This window comes from Mesitornis unicolor, unplaced genomic scaffold (genome assembly GCF_000695765.1).
Source record: "Mesitornis unicolor isolate BGI_N332 unplaced genomic scaffold, ASM69576v1 scaffold2517, whole genome shotgun sequence".
Taxonomy (NCBI): Eukaryota; Metazoa; Chordata; class Aves; order Mesitornithiformes; family Mesitornithidae; genus Mesitornis; species Mesitornis unicolor.
Window position 1 is genome coordinate 46898 of NW_010194139.1, and position 17284 is coordinate 64181.

The following is a 17284-nucleotide window of genomic DNA, read 5'->3' on the forward strand; positions in this document are numbered from 1 at the left end:
TGGCTACTCTGCCACAGCAACTCAAGTCCTGTGGGGACAAAAACTGTTCTGAGAAAAATGTGCAGATTCCAAGGAAATGAAGTAGACTTCCCTTTGAGAGAAATTGATCCCATATTTATTCTATCCAAAGCAGAAATAGGAGATGGAAGATACCAAGCAAGTAGGTGTTTCCCTTGCCAATGGAAGGCAATATCCTGCAGTGTGATGGCTAGGTCATGCCCAGTCTACTGATAGACCTCTTGCTCTGATTTTAAATTACTCTGACCATTCAGCCAGTATCTCTGGTCCAGCTGGAGCTGTGAGTTACCAAGAAATGAATAAAAGGGACAAGCACATATGATACCTAGTACTCTACCAGCATCCAATTGCATTCAGCTCAGGGGACTACCTCAGCCCAGTGCGGTTTCTGTTTCTGTAGTAACCCTCAGTACATCTCTGTCTGAGTACCTGCTCAATCTCCCCTGGAGCCTGTGTAAGTTTTTGGTGCCAACAACCCCTTTGGTGAGTTCTGCAGGTCAGTTACCTGCTATGTGGGAGATCATCTGTCTTTGTTTTCAACCCAACTCCTACTAGTTTAATTTCTTGACACTTTGCTCTTGTATTGGAAGAGGCAGCAAACATCAGATGCCTGTTCACGCTCCACCTGCCAGTTACAATTTTGCAGCTCTCTAACAGAAGTCAACACAAACCACTATATGAGCTATGTAGAGTCTCTTCCCCTCCTGGCATATTTTTCCAGGCTGAAGCATCTCAGCTTACTCAATTCTTCCTCATATAGAAGCTGTATTACTACAGGTGTGATCCTTTTTCCACTTCTCTTTTCCTATTCTGCTATACCCTGTTAGAGATGAGAGGACCAGAACTGCACAGAGTTCACAAGTGTAGGAAGAGCCATGATGCAGACAGTGGCATGGCAGTGCTTCCTGTTTTGTTCTCTACTCTTTGAAGTGTTGTTCTGACTGCCAGTGAGCATTAGGCTGATACTTTCCTGGAACTGCCTCCCGCACCTCAAAAATCATCTTCCTGCATGGTAACAGGAAGATGACCTTGTGTCTGCTCACAGCCTAACATTTTGTATGTGAAATGAGGATTGCCTTTCACTCTGTAAATTGCTTTGCATATTTTTGCCCCAAATTTTGTATGCCATTCTATTCTCCAGTCTCTCAGGTTCATAATGTCCTTCCAGAATGCCTGAAAGTCTGTTACTGTCTTCACTACCAAGACTAACTTGATACCAATTAACCTGTTTTCTCACATCACTACTCACTCTCTTTTCCACCTCATTTAGAGATATCTTGAACAGCCTTGCTCCGACCACAGGTCCCAACAGAACTCTACCAGTGACCCCCTTCCATTGTGAAAATACACCATTTTCTTCTACCTGCCATTTCCTGCCTTTTAACCAATCTCTCATCTGTAGAGAGATATACATACCCCTTTACTCCATGGCTGCTTATTGTCTTTAAAAGCCTTTGGTGAGACACTGTTGAGAGCTTGTTAGAAATCCAAACAGATTATATTGACTGGATTTATCAACCATTTGTAATGGAACTCACTCCTGCTTGTATTCTCTTTTTTGACTGTAATTCCAGGTAATAAAATGTAATTAATGGGCAGCATTCTAAATTCTTTACTTGTGATATTTAATACCAGGGTAGCCCCGTAACTGGCAAGTAATGACTGAAGTATCTAATGATCTACTTTTCTTCAAAAGCTCCAGCAGACTTTCAGGAACAAAGGGACCAGAGAAAACTTATGGCAAAGCTTCATACCTCACCTAAACCAGCAGATGAGTTCTCGGCAAGAGCTATACAGCAGTGATTTCAACTTCTTTCCAGAGCTATTTCAGCTCTGCAGATGATCTTTCAAGAAAGTAACTTTCTTATCAAATTCTCCCACCTTATGTCCCTATTTATGCACCATATACCTTCACACTTTTTCCATATCAGGGATCATCTGCAAGCTGTATTATGTAGAGATGCTGAGTTTTTCAGTGACTTTCAGAAAATAATTACAGCATCTGATCACTGTGATCCAAAAAGGGACCATCAGGCAGATCTTAAAGTGCTTCATTTCCAGCAACTGGTGGTAGTAAAGGAGTTGGTCTTCCTGCATTATTAATGGGATCAAGAGTAGAAGCTGGGTTGTTGTAGCATGGATAGTTCCTTCCTCCCCATTTCAGCTCATGGTGTATTTTAGTAATAGAAAAACCACCAGCCTTCCGGATTTTTAAAACATTTTCTGAAGCCACTTACTTTAGTAAATGTCCTGTATCCTTCCAGGATGGATCTGTACCCTGTACACCGACATAAGTTCCCTGCATTGGCAGAGCAAAAGGAAAAAGATTTAGCATCATTTGGCTGAGAACTTCTTTTAGAACATTTTATTGTTTCTCACAAAAGTTTTTCAAATCTAGATAAAGCCAATGAAATAACTGGGAGGAGGAAAATTTCATTAGTAATTCTGCAACAATCCTGCCATCCCTTTTTGTTGATATTTTAAATTTAAATTAATTTAGAAAAAAATTATCTGCCTTATTCAGTATTTGTTTACTTCAATTATGTGACTCTAATCAGTATAGCAACTATCCAGTCTCCTGAATTACAAAGAAGTAGCTTTCTCTTTCATCTGATTTCTTCTAAGGTCACTGCCAGAAGCATGGTAACAGCTCTAACCGCAGCAATAACAGCAGCCTCTCAGATGATTTACATGGTTGGATTCTGCCCCACTTCATAATGTATATTTCTGTCTTGGTCCTTTACTTGAGGTTGGCCCAGATGCTCTCTGTTACCTCTGCAAGCTTTTGTGACAGCAATGAATAAAGAAGGAGATCTGGAGGCTCTTATAAGCTCCCCAGGGACAGGCCACCTTTTGTTCTGTGTTAAGATTAGTGGCACCCTAATCCAAGCCTGAGACCACTTGCCCCTGCTTCAGGACAATGAGCTTCTGTGAGATTTCCCACAGGCCATTTTTGTTCACTTCATAGCACTTGGCCAGTTTCATAGAGGAAAAGGTAGTTCTTAACCTCATAACAATCGGCTATCTTTAATGAAATACACTAAACAAAGGTGTACCCCCATCCCATTTGGTGAAATAGATGTAACGAAAGCAGAACAAGTTGCATCTCTGCAGGGCTATGAGTATTACCTTGGAAAGCATCTTCTATCTCCTCCATTTTGGGCTCAGGTTTGTTCCGAAGCAATGTATACATGGACATTACAATGCCTGGAGTGCAAAAGCCACATTGGGACCCATGACTTTTTGCTATTCTCTCCTGAAAAAAAGTAACAACAACCATCAGCTCATAATACTGAGGTGAGTTCATTGTTGTGCTTGTTTCTGTAATATCTCTGTTAAAAAAAATAATAATCTCACTAGTGGAGCTAAGATTATCATCAGATGTTCTCTGATGAGATGCTCAATTAATCTGTGAAGCAGTCTTCAAAGAAAAGAACACTGAAAAGTTTGCCTCTAGGGTTTGAGTTCCCAATGTAACTGAAGGCAGCTAGAAGCCTCCAATGAGATCAGGAGTTCGTCAGATTTACCATGCTAGAAATGTTGGGGCTACCTATACAGACCCGAGTTTGAACTTCAAAGTTTTTCAGGGGAGGTAGGGAAAAGAAAACAAGCAAACAAAGGTCAGAGTAGCTGCCATCCACTCATGCACGTCTAACTTATTTTTCACTTTGTTGTTTACCGTCTCAGATAACTATTGGCACAATTCCTATCCACTGTACAAACTGAGATGAATCATAGTCTCCCTTAAAGGAGCAGTACTTCCGACTAGGTTGAGGCAAGCCTACTTCCATAAAAAGTGCATTATAACATCTTGCTAGAAGAACAAGGCTTCATATTCCTGTCACTCCTCCCCACCAAGGATATTTTGGAACTCCAGAAACACTGCGGAACCAAACCTTACTGCACCACTGCAGGGCAAGTTCCTAACTATGCAGGACAAGAAATCAAGGTCATTCATGGAAGGCCACAGGAGAGTCAAAACCTAACTTAGATTTCCTAGCTCCAAGTCATTATACAGGCTTTCACATCAGCCTCCCTAGTTGCTGGGATTTGGTCCAGGATGTGGACCAAATGCAACCACGTAGCCCTAGAACAAAAGCATTAGCAATTCAGCGAGGATAGCACCAGTTAACTTGTTGGGGCATAACAGAGCTGCAGCATTGACCTGGGAGTTTGACTCTGTCACTTAGTCACTCCTGCAAGCAAAAACTACTCATGTGGAAAGCCAGACTCCTGGCTTTAACATTATGATAGAGATCCCACCACCTTGGAACAGGATTAATTCACATAAGAAGAAAACATGGATAAGGGGTTTTAAAGTTACCAGTATTAACAGCTTACCTGGGCTGGATGCAGCCTGGATTTTGTGTTTCCTATGCCTTCAACAGTAGTTACAGCTACATGATGCAGGGCACAGACAGGGAAGAGGCAAGCATTGGCAGTATGGTGGCTAAAATAACAAATTAAGGTCATTTCATTTGACAATGCTGCTCAACAAAGGAAAAAGGGAAGAAAAGGACTGAAGAGTACTCCGAAATTGTAGCAGTGGACATAATAGGATAACTTAAATAGTTGCAATCAGGTATTAGTTACAAGCAAAATACGACAGCACCTACTCAACCAAAATTCTCATCAACTTCACTTGAAGTTTAAACTGAGTGTTCACCACAGAAATAACAACATAGAATTAACAACTTTAAACATCCTTGTTGTACGTTAAGCTACAGAACCCAAGTAATTTATAGGGACAGACTACAAATACCAAGATGTTATACAGCTGGCCTGGCCCACTTGCTAAGTTACATGAGAGCATGGAGCTCTTGGCCTTTTACCTAGGAAGCCATTTCTAGATAGCAAATAGCGAAAAAGCCCAAGTTAAATGTAAAATACAATAATGTTGCCAAACTTCTAGGAACTAGCTACTTTATTTCATTTCTATTAAAACAGAATAATGACCCTAAAGATATCCTATTCAAGTCCATGTTACTACGCAGAGCCACTAAGTTAGATGATCCCAAGTTAAACTATCTGCAAGCACTATTCCAACTATATCCCAAGATTTCAGTGCTTTCCATTCCCCACAGCAAAAATAAACTGGGTCCTGTCCCTCTGTTTCATCCTCTCTCCATGTTCTCCATTTTATTTGATTCCATTGCTTCACTCTTTAATTAAAGAGAAAACAGGAGGAAAGCTTATGTCTCAGGAAATAAGACTCATTCTGAAGGTTACAATAGAAGAAGAGAAAAAGTGAAAATCTGTTGGCATACAGAAACCAGATAATTTTAATAATACAATAGCAATAAAGATTTTATCACAGTAATCATTATTTGGGTCATCAAAACAAGGTATATTACATTGTAAAACAGGAGCATAAATGTTTTCTGAATTGGGAAAAGGCATATAGTCTGCACACTAGTCAGTGCAAATATTTCAGGGCACAATGAAATAGTTCCCTATCAGCACTATGCAATGCTGTAGGAAAAAATACCCTCTTGTTCTAGCCTTCTGAGTTTACATTCTGAAAGTTAATAATTCCATTTTTGGCAGAAACATACATTATTTAACTATTTTTAGAAACAGTGCCATGTCTCGAATGTCAAGAACCTGGATCTGTCCCCATTTCATTTCTCTGTTGAAGAGTTCAGATTGCAAAGGATACAGGATTTTCTTCCGAAAGGGATCATATTTGGATATCATAACCGTGCAAGCACCACATCCACCTTCTCCACAGCCTAGTTTGGTTCCACATAGGCCCACTGGGAGAACAGGAATCAAGGAAAGCACAAAGAGTGTTGGCAGAAGCCTGCTCAAATACCTGTCAATCAAGGCTTAGCAACAAGTTCTTGCTGGAAAACAAGCACTTATTTTATCTGCTTAACAATTAAACATAAGCAAAGTTTCAAATGCTGGCAAAGCCCTAATAAGGAGGCAGTCCACGTTCCAATAGACTCTTAGAATAAACAAAAAAATCTGAACTTCAACAGCTCCCACTTGCTATTAGACTCAAAAAAGGAAATTACATAAGGGAGATAAAGCACTCAGTAACTGCTGAGCAGGAGTTGTTCCCACATGGAGCCACATCCCTGAGATACATGGTGACATCTTCTCCAGGACCTCTCACCAGCGGTGGTGGACTCTTTCTTACAGCTAGTAATTCCTACCACCTAGAAGGTGCCGAGGCAAGGCAGTCACGCAGTGCTACAAGTCTCACAGTTTAGCACTGATGTGGGAGCTGCACTTGAACTGCTCACAGACTACCTGCATCTCAAGAGTCATGGTCTGCCCACACTGGCTTCTCTCTTCATCACACGTGTGACGACTTCCCCATCGCTAGGGACAAAATGAGCCAAGCACGCTCCTCAGTAGCCTGGTTCCTAAAAAACCACAGAATGGAGACACTGGGAGCCAGAACTAACAGAGATGCACAGAACCACTGCACAGACACAAAGTGTATGGACTGCTCTAAGCAGGCTCCTCCACAGGCTGTAGAGCGCATGTCTGCACTTTATCATCAGACTTTACATCAAATGTTCCGTAAAGGGTTTTCAATACAGAGATCCTCAAATCATTTCTGCTTTGGGTTCCTTCACTCATTAAAAGGTAATTAGATGCCGTTACTCATTGTGAAGAGGACTGACCAATGCCCAGAGACATTAGGTGGGAAAAGAGCAGCTGCTTTCATTGGCAATGGACACGTGCCTGTGCTGAGATAATCAATTTAGGCCTGTGGAAAACCAGCAGGCATCATGATAGAGGAAACTCTATGATAGAGGGAACCTTTGCCTTCACTGCAAAGATTCTAGAACTGACTGTTTTCATAGAAATCATAGAATCATCTAGGTTGGAAAAAACCTTTAAGATCACTGAGTCCAACCATAAACCTAACACTAAGTTCACCACTAAATCATGTCTCTGAGAGCCATGTCTACTTCTCACACAATCACATGCCTGCTCCAACAGAAATACAGCTTTCCTATGCCATCCAATGTTTCTCTTGACAACAGTGTCGATCTGCCTCAATAAAACATGTTTCTCAAAGTATTTGTCTGACCCTAATCAGACATCTACAAAATAAGTTCACCAGAATGTTCATATAGAAGATCAGAAGGTTTTGAAGAGCTCTGATTATCTCTTTACAAAGCTACTTGTATTAGACATTAACAAGTTTAGACATAAAAGGTCTAGTGGTAGGAAGTGCACACAGGCACAAGAGGCATGACACTTATTTTTCCTCTTGAATTTTATCCATCCAAGGGACATTCAGACAAAATAAGGGTGTTGATAGTTCAGCTGGAAACCTCAAAGAAGAGTGTGATTTATATCCCCATACTTCTTTCAAATCCCAGACAAATTGAGTGTGGTAGCATGGTGAAATAAGTATGCGTTATTCTTTTTAAGAAATATACCGAGACAGATGTGAACAGTTTGGCACATGTACACACACAGCTGGTCAGACAAAAACTCAGAAAACATGGAATGACACTGCCTACTGAACCAGACCTAGTATAGTCAGCCTGGTCATCGCAGTAATAGCTACACAGCTCCTGCAGCTAATCTGACTCATGTGTTGACCAGTTTCAGACAGGAGTGAATCGTGACTGCTCGCACCTGCTCATGTAAACATGCCCACAGACTGTGGTGGGAAACCCTGCCTCTGAGTTTGCATCCCTGGGTCATCTGATAAACAGGCCACAGGATAATCAAGTCATTGGATATTACCTATCCAGTAATACCAAATTGTTTGGTGATACAGCAAGCAGCTCAAGTGGCTGTAATGACTTGGCCAGAAAATTCTTTACAATTTGTGTGGAACAAACCTAAATTTCCTTCCGTTTTATTTTCATGTCACTATTGCTTCATTTCCATCATATTCTAATTCCTAGCAATTCTGAGAGTTTTCCTTTTAAAGTATTAATAAATTGTTCAAAGTATATTTAAAGTATATTCTCTAAAGCTTGTCATTGTTTAAGTTTGGAATACCAGCTGTAATCTTTGCCAGCAAGAAATACCAGACTCTGCAGAGCACTCCCTCTTATGCTCTGCACACAAGCTCTGCCTAACACTCAAGTGATAGGCAGAACAGTAAACAATTATGAAATGCTGTAGGCATTTAAAGCCTTCTGCAGTTTCTTGTGACACTGGATACATTTTCTTCGTAGATAGGTTAGCAGAGTTGTTTCTGGGTCCACATCTTTTTCCACCACCTGCAAGAAGGGAAAGGTACTGTTACACACAGAGCACTTTACAAAACAGATATGCTAGTTGGAAGGAGAAAATTTCGTCTTTCTGCAACTTCTTTTCCAAAGCAGGGAGCAGAACCACTGATTAACTCCCCTTAATATGTTCAGCAATATTGGTCACATATCCAGACACAATGTTTCCCTGAATTTATTGTGACAAATAAAATATATGCACTGCATGTGTCAGAGCTTTTTAGCCATGGCATGCTGAGGCAAATCTTAAGAAATCTTCATCAAAAATGGCAAACGGAATAAGCAGTGAGCAGAGAGAGAAATAACTGTTTCGTACTTAAATTGCATCTCATCTTTATTAACCATATATAACCAACCACTGTCCCTTCTCCTTCTTACTGTTAGGAGAGACAGAGAAAATGAGCAGATAAACAGAATGACAGAAACGGCATCAGTAACGAACTTTGCAGAGGAAAATAAAGCGACATTGGAAACCCTAACACAGCCAATACAGGTACTGCAGGACAGACAGCAAGTACCAAACATCTTAAAGATTCTTTTTCTTCCCTGGTAACTTAAATCAATCAGTGTTATATTAGCAGCCATCCTGAGTCAGCTCCCTCCTATTAGTAAACAACACTATTAGCAGTTACCTATTAGGCATAAAATTAGATTTTACTTCAAACTCTGCCTGATGGTCAGAAAAGCAAAATTCTGCCCTTGCCTCCAAATGGCTGCAGAGCTTGTCTTCCCCTTTTTTCAGCTATTAATAGAGTGTCAAGAAACTTTTCCAATTTCACTGTGTGCCAGAATGTAATCATGTGTTCTTGGCTCTTGCACTGTGCAAATCCTAAGTACAATAGTTACAGTTTATGTAAATCAATCACTCCCTGTTGGAAGGGCAAATTGAAACAGAGGTCACTTCTGTAAGCTTTTCTTCTTACCGATAAGAAACCTTCACAATCGCTGTACTGCTTCAATGTTATGCCTTTGACACGTGACGGTTATTCTGAAGAGACAAGGTTCATACTTCCTATTTGAGTCCACGTTTTTAGACCTATCTGATAAAGATGCTGCTAGAAAACACAACTGCTCACATTTTTGCACATTTTATTCCTGCATAGGTGATAATCTATGAGGAAACAGAGTTAATTCTTCTAGCTTGAGGATGTTGCACTGTAAATCATGCAGCATTCATATTGCTGCTGTTCAGAGCAGAGTGCTTCTGTTTCTTCACCTTCTGGATGCATAGAAACAAGTATGATCATACAGTGGCTCTCTCGTGGCCAGTTTGTTCAGAGTAAGCACATATATCCTTTTGTAGTAAATTGGTAAACAGATAATTCCAAAAATGCCTGTGACTATGAGTGTACCATGGAAAAAAAGGCCTTTTACAGCCAATTTGCACGTAAGAGCCTTCCTCAGCAACTCATAACCTCACTGTCAAGCTGAGTTTCTTCCTCAGGGCTGTGCCAATGGCCATTGCAAGCTCTCCCAAAGCAGCTTCCAAGATAGCCAGGCATAGAGAAAAAGCTCTGAAACAGTTTTCAAGATGGTTAAGGACTATTGAGATTATTCTATGCTTAGATCAAAGAAAATGTCTCGAGAACTTTTATTGAAAGAATCCAAGCAGCACTCCCTTATGTACTCAAACCAAGCAATTAAAAGCTTGGCTCAAGGGCTGCTTTTCAGGAAGTTAAGTAAGAAACAAAACACCGGTCCAAGCCTTCATTCTGCAAAGCATCCAGTCACTCAGCTCTGCACACTTCTAGTGGGGTACTTAAGCATGCATTAAGTCCCAAAGTCAAACTTGGCTCAACTTCATCAGAAAGTGGATCCCACTGCGCAGTGGAACATGTCCTGAACATCCACGCTCTTGTCCTGTTCAAACCAATAGCCCAGGATTCCTACTTCAGTCACTTCAAACTGCTCCACTGTAGCTGTGCATCTGCAATGCTGGCAGACACTTGAGATCAGAGGGAGATAAGGGGTAAGAGTTTGGAGTACGTTCTGGATCAAACCAAATCTCACACGCCAGAGAGCAAGGAGTCATTTCTTCACACACAGATTCCTGGTGGGGGGGATACTTGTTTACGAGTCTCTCTTGCTGCCCACAGACTAAGAGCTTCTTACTGTTCTGCCTTTTTTTCAACATCATTGATGCTGGTTTTGTCCTCTAACATGTCATTCCTCCAGTGGTTTGTTACAATTACCTGCTGTGATTTGTTCTTAAAATATTTTTAAACCCTGTGGGTGGAGATAACATCTCCTCTTGTCTGATGTCCAAAACAATACTATTCACAGCTCAATATCTTACCCACCAAAACAATTCTTGCTCTTCCCCCCAGTGTCCTTGTATAGAAGGAAACCGAATTATATTCGTTGCCTTCAGTGGGAGTAGGGTCAGCCTACTTAGATATTGCAATTAAAGAAATATTTCCTTTTAGGTCAGTTACTGTTTTTTAGGATTTTGTTGTTGTTTGGTTTGGTTGGGGTTTTTTGTAATCAAATGTTATATTGCCAGACATATCAGATTGATGGCTACAATTTGACAGATTCAAAACTCTGGATTTTACTGCATGTGATAGCTTAAAAATTAATCAAAGGCAGAAAGAAACTTCGTTGGAAATGTTAGGATGGCACTGACAGTCACATGACTCCCAACAAATTTGCTCTGTACAGCTGTGTTTGTATTACACATCTATTTGTGTGCTGACCCTAAGAGTCTTAAATACTGAGATCACCTCAGCAGGGAGCCCAGCCTGGCCCTACAATCACAGAATCATTGAATGGATGGGCTTGAAAGGGACCTTAAAGATCATCCAGTCCAATTCCCCTGCCGTGGGCAGGGACACCTCCCACCAGACCAGGTTGCCCAAAGCTTCATCCAACCTGGCCTTGAACACTTCCAGGGAGGGGACATCCACAACTTCCCTGGGCAACCTGTGCCAGTGTCTCATCATCCTCACAGTAAAGAATTTCTTCCTAGTATCTAACCTAAATCTACGCTCTTTAAGTTTGAAACCATTATCCCTTGTCCTGTCGCTATACATACCTGTAGAAAGTCCCTCTCCAGCTTTCTTGTAGGCCCCACAGTTCTTCAGTCTTTAAATAGTAAATGGAACAAGTTCCTAAGCAGTACTCTACACTCTTAGAGCCCATGGGCTGGTCCAGAGAGGTGTTGAGCTCATTTCCCCATGATTTCATGTACAAATCCTGGATCTCAATAAATATTTTATTTGCTGTCTTCTTAACTTTCCTTTAACTCGGATAACTTTGCCTTCGAAACATAAAGAATCGTATTTAAATTAGTATTCCCAGAAAGTTAAGGAAAGGAGTTTTCAATTTTAAAAAAACAGTATTTGAGCAAGGTAAATAAAGAACAAAAAGGAAAAGAAAACAGAAACTTTTCTAGTTTACCAAACAACATACTAAACTTTCCATCAGCTAGAGTCTTTAAATGAGAAACAGATACTTTTCTGAGTGGCAAACTCCCATTCAATCACTGGTCCCTAGTCACTCAGTTGCAAGAAGAGAAGGGGGAAGGTTTTAACTAGACTGCCACACAGCAAGCCAGACTAGTCAATGGTAAAGGCCTCCTAGGACCTTAAAATCTGTGAATGTGTATTCCTGAAGTCAATGAGAGATTTCAAATTAATTTACTAGGGAAAAGGATTAGAACAACAACAATTAGATTAACAAACTGAGTAATGTAACACCCAATGTAAATCTGCTATTGGTCATGAGAACATTTTGTTCTGCTATAAACCAGCACACTGAAAACTTGTAATTCACTGTTTATGTAGGACTCAGAGGGTCCCAAAGCTCAAAAAAAATCCTGTATTTTGGCTGGTCCCATCTACAATCAAATATCCACAGGCTTTGGAAAAGGTCTAATGTGACTTCCAGCATAGACTCCTTCCTAACATTCAGGATAGAAACAGAAACACTGACTGCACATGTTTGAACTAAAATTGCATGCTACATATGCATGAGACAGACTCATCAGCTGACGAAAACAAAATTGCCACATTAGCTTTAAATTGTGTGTGTTGTTTTCCACTCTAGTCTAGGCAGACTATCAAGACAACTTTGTGTTAGTAGTGTGCCAAGCTTTATGCCCAGTGAAGTAAACAGGTGCTTAAAATAAACAATCCTGAATGTGAAGTATGCTCAGCTGTTCTCAAGGGACATTTTCTTGACAACATTGCAGACTGGGCTAATGCAAGAGGGAAGGATTTGCTGCCATGAAAGTACCTATGTTATCAACCACATTTTATCGCACAGTTTTGTACTATGACAGAATATCAGCAGCCCATTAGCAATGTCAAACTGTCACGAATTCACACAGCAGTAATCTTTCCCACCAGCCATGCTATCACATTCTTTGCATCCAATCAGCTGCAATATTTAGTCAGGACTCCAGATGAACGGAGCCATATCCTAACTGCTGCCTCCTGTTTCAGCAGCATTGCCCAGGCACTTCCCACCACCTCTTCCATCACACAACCTCTCATGTGCAGAAATGTCCGAACAAACTCCACATTTGTTGCCACAGATCAGATTGTCCTTGAGTCCAATTCTTAAACCTGCATTTGGCGGAGGTGTAACTCAAGCCACTTTGGCAGCACACCCAAAAAAGGAATGGAAGAAAAAAAAGTCACTGGAGACTCTGGGGAGAGCACAATCCGGGAAGCCCCCTCCTCTCTGATCAGGTGGAACCTGCTCCTTTGCTAGCACTGCCAGTTCCATGAGCCAGCAGGGAACGATGCTGGGGCAGCCTTGACATGTGGAATGAGGTGGGACCATTGGTAGTATTAACTGTTCCCTAGTGGTTTTTTTAGCCAACAACTGCCAAGATAACACTGTAATAAAACTCTTTACACATGCACAAGGTCAACTTCGAGATGTGGCTTTTGTAAACAGGAACTGCAGTTCAACAAAAATTGCTGAAATGCACCAAGAGCAATGCCATTCACAGCGTGTTTGTTGGCTCCAGGACAGACAGTAGATACAAAAGGAACTGGTTGCCTTCTGCTGCTGGGCTTCAGTGTCTAGGCTGCTCTTTCTCCCCTTCTCTGCCTCACTCCACATGCACAGAAAAAAGACTCCCACAGAACCAGTTCTGTGAAGCTCAGCCTGTTTTCTTTTGCTTTGACTAATACATGTTTTCATACATTAGTCAAGAGCCTCCTCCAGGAAGAAGGGCTTTTCTACTGATTTACACAGAGCAATCAATGCTCCTGTAATACCTGAGCACAAACTAATGCTGAAGCACCACCTGTAAATGTATATAGGAATTTGTTTATAAATTTTTCATACCTACCATGAGTGGCCTATTGGTTTTGAACCATAGCTGATCTGGCACCAGAACTACAATTCTCTTTCATTAGAGCATACCAGAAAAGGAAAACAAGACATTACACTTGGCCTGTATCAGTGTTTGGATTGCCCAACATGTTTGTGGCAATCTCCTGCTGTAAGACTCAAAAAGCTCCTGATTCACCCTCTAAAAATTGAGGTTCACATGGAGGGATTAACTTGGAGCTTCAAGTTTTTACCTCCTTGTAGAAAAAATGAATGGCTGATTGGTCAATTAATATTGACATATGAACCATTACTGATCTGTATAAGCAAAGCTTCACTTGTCATCTTGTAGAAAACCTCAGAACCAGGGCTGGGTTCTACATCAGTATTAGACTCAAGAGCACTTTGATTAACTTACAATCCATACTAGATAAAATTCATTCTCCAACTAACTATGGATATGTAGATAAAACAAAACTTTGATATCAAACGCTCTAGTATCTTGGAAAGTTCAAATTCCAATTCAGTTTGGGATCCAAATTCGTAACTAACACACCCTAAACATAGTAACAATCTTATCCACATTTACATTTGATTAAATTAGCATGAAAGACCAAAAAAAGCAAAGTTGATAGTAATTCTGTGCCTAGGGCAGGGTGCAGAGCTTTTTAACCATATAAGACTATTGTGCAATCCCCCAAGGGGCTAAAAAGTTAATTCTCTAGCCCAAACTGAGTGCTGCACATGAGTGCAGTCCACAGGGAAAGTCCACAAACTCTCAGCTCCACAGTACACAGTGAATATGCAATCCTCTCCCATCCCTAGGTTTCCCAGCTGGAAGTGGCTCTGGCACAAGTTTCCCTGCCCAAGTACGTAGGCAAGAGGAAGGTGGTGGGGCAAGATTAGCAATGAGCTGAGCTCAGGAATAGACCTAACTTGGCACTCATTCCTCAAAAAGAGGCAGCCTTGACTTGTTACCAGCTTTTGAAGGTTCAAGGCTGCAGTGGTAGCCAGGAGAAGTCCAGACTGAGAAAGGGGGCTCTGGGACAAGCTGTTAAAAGAAGCCCAGCTTGTGCAAGGACCACCCCACCCTCCTATGAAACACAGTCACTTCCTAAGTAATTGTCAGCAGTTGATCTAGGAAACAGTATCAGTTAATGGGCTTTGATTTCAAAGAGTTTTATAGCTACTTAAATGGAAATGGAATTAACATCTTACTTAAATCTCTTTTAAAAATCAGAAGTCAGAATTACTTGCTGAACATCTGAATGTTTACATTTGATTTACATTTTCCAGATCTATTGTAATTACCGAAGTTATTTCTAGTAGAAATGCCTGTGTTAAGTCAGTGCACCTTTATTTAAAAGTAGTTACCTCAGAATTGCAGTAAATTACTGCCAACAAATCTAAAATGTAAAAGGAACATTATATAGCTGTGTTACTCTGAATAATTCGCAAAGTAAAATCAAAGAAGATAAAAAGCCACTTAGCAAAGCAATAAATAGTTTTCACAATTTAATACTTAAAAATTATGGCAATTGTACTGGTGTTAGAAAACTTCAGAAAAGGAAAAAGATGACTATAGAAGCAAGTAATCAAGCCACAGGCCAGCAGCAAGCCAGACAGAAAGCTGGAATCTTCCTTACCTTTTTACCATTCACAAAGAAAACAAGTTCATCCCCTGTCTCGTTTGCAGACATCCTGCACACCTTCCAAAATTCACTCAAATAGGGCCACAGATCACCCTTCCGAGAGCAGCCCTACACCCCACAGTGCAGCGAGCACCAGCAATATGACAAGTAATGTGAGTCTGCCTCAAGAATATTTGACTTTATTTCTACATCAGTGCCCTGTGAAACCCCATATTATATAAGAGCCAATGAAGAGGCGTGCCAGCTGCCTTTGGTTGGTGCTTCTGCAGCAGTAATGACAGAAAAGGAGCTGGAGTGAGCAGAGTGACCCGCCCCCTTTTATATAGCAATGGATCATAATTCAGCTGCGCTCCCTTTAGATTGCACTGCCAGGCGTGGGGCACTCAGCATGTGCCACTGCAACAGCTGCCAGGAGCTCACAGGATTTTGCAATACAACGCAAACTCCCGGGGAGGGGGGTTCTCTCAAGTATCCCTCACTAAATATTGACAAGAAAAAGCTCTATTTCCCTTGCTCTGTGCATAGCCATCCACCTGGCACTCAAACACACGGAGGTCTTTCTCATGAGAGCACCTGCTTGTTTAAAATCTCCTCGATACACACACATCAGCCAGTAGTCTGACTCCAAGACTATTTCACTATTTTTCCTTAGAGTTTTAAAGCTACAGTGTCCTCCACCTACAAAAACATAATTTAAACAGATTTGTCCAGACAAAAGCAATTCTAGAGAACGGAAACTCTGATCCAGCACCCCAAAAGAGGTGCTGAGCTAAGATCATAATGTTTTCACTGGACTCTTAAAGGCTTTGGACTTACCTTTCTTGGCTTCATCCTCACATCCCGGATCTTACGTGCATGTTGACAGGGAAACACAGGGGAAAGCCAATTCTTTGAATATTTTTTTGTCTTCCATTTCCTTGGTGGTGATTTCTTCTGGTTTCTCCATTACACAACTGTACATTTTGCATGGGTTTAGTTTTTCTGTTTTTTCTTCCAAAATTGCAATGGAATTGTCCACAGATCCCTAGATCTGACACACGTTGGTTTCATGAATGAGGTATCTAAACCCCTAGTTCCAGTTCAAAATTTCTCCACAAAACAGCACAATTCCAAAGTCTCATGGAAGTTTGCTAGCACTGTGCTTAATCCTGTCTGCTCCATTCTGATTTCTGTGACTTTGCTTTCCTTCTTCAGCATATTAAGCATATTATTTTCAATTGAGGTTTTTTTTGTTTTCTTAAAATCCCTTGGAAAGCACTACATCTAAGTGTCCCTCCCAGGAACCTCTCTGAAAAACTCACAAAACACCAAAACCTAATTAAATTACAATTTTCAGAAACAGTTTTCCTTCAGTATTTTGGAAATATGGCAGAGTGAATACAATACATACATTGTTTTTATCAGCTCTTATCTTCTGACTCATGTATTCTATTGCCCAGTCTGTCCCCTGGAAAAGCTATTGTATAACAAGTCTCAGCACTTCTTTACAAGCATTCAGTTTGCTGAAAGTATAGTTCACAGTAAACCTGTGCTTAACACCAGCTGCCTTAATCTACATTTGCAGTGAAGTTGTGCATAGCTGAATCAGTGCTGACACCTATTGTCTGGCACCTGCCACTTTGTAATATAAGAGTATTAGAAAAAAGGCACTTTCCTCCTAGAAATCTTCAACTCTGTTGCTTTATATGTGTGCAAATTTACACAAGCAATACCCTCACATAGCAAGCATCAATCTCAAAATTGGTGTACACAAGCTTAGTACTCATAAACAGTTTTGTAACTTTTTAAATAACAATTATTACTCATAACCACAGGTAACGTGTTACAGCAATCTTAAAGCAACTAGCCATTACAGTATTAACACCAAAATCAAACCTGCTTAGTTTCCTAATCTGTGTTTTCCATAATGCATGATGTTGTTCTTAGGCTTAAAGAACACTTGTAATCATGTCATCTCTTTTTTGCCTAGCCTTGGTGATAACCTTATAGGTAAACTATCCCTTTCTGCTAAATTGGTAAACTGCGTTTTGTGGTATTCCATCATAATGTTTATTTTTGACCCATCAGCCTACTATATACATAATATTAAAATAAAGATAAATACATCCATGATAG

At 40.6% G+C, this 17284-nt stretch overlaps 1 protein-coding gene across 1 annotated transcript in view; it reads right to left on the bottom strand.

Annotated features, from left to right (window-relative positions):
* The window catches only part of XDH (xanthine dehydrogenase), a 50611-nt gene extending 35394 nt beyond the window's left edge, over positions 1–15217 (bottom strand). Inside the window, exons 1-6 of the mRNA XM_010187675.1 lie at positions 15164–15217; positions 8165–8222; positions 5678–5774; positions 4360–4468; positions 3148–3274; positions 2256–2317 (exon numbers count right to left, since the gene is read on the bottom strand). Coding sequence (XP_010185977.1) covers positions 2256–2317; positions 3148–3274; positions 4360–4468; positions 5678–5774; positions 8165–8222; positions 15164–15217 — 507 coding nt within the window. The remainder of the gene's footprint in view (positions 1–2255; positions 2318–3147; positions 3275–4359; positions 4469–5677; positions 5775–8164; positions 8223–15163) is intronic.
* Positions 15218–17284: the final 2067 nt, after the last annotated feature.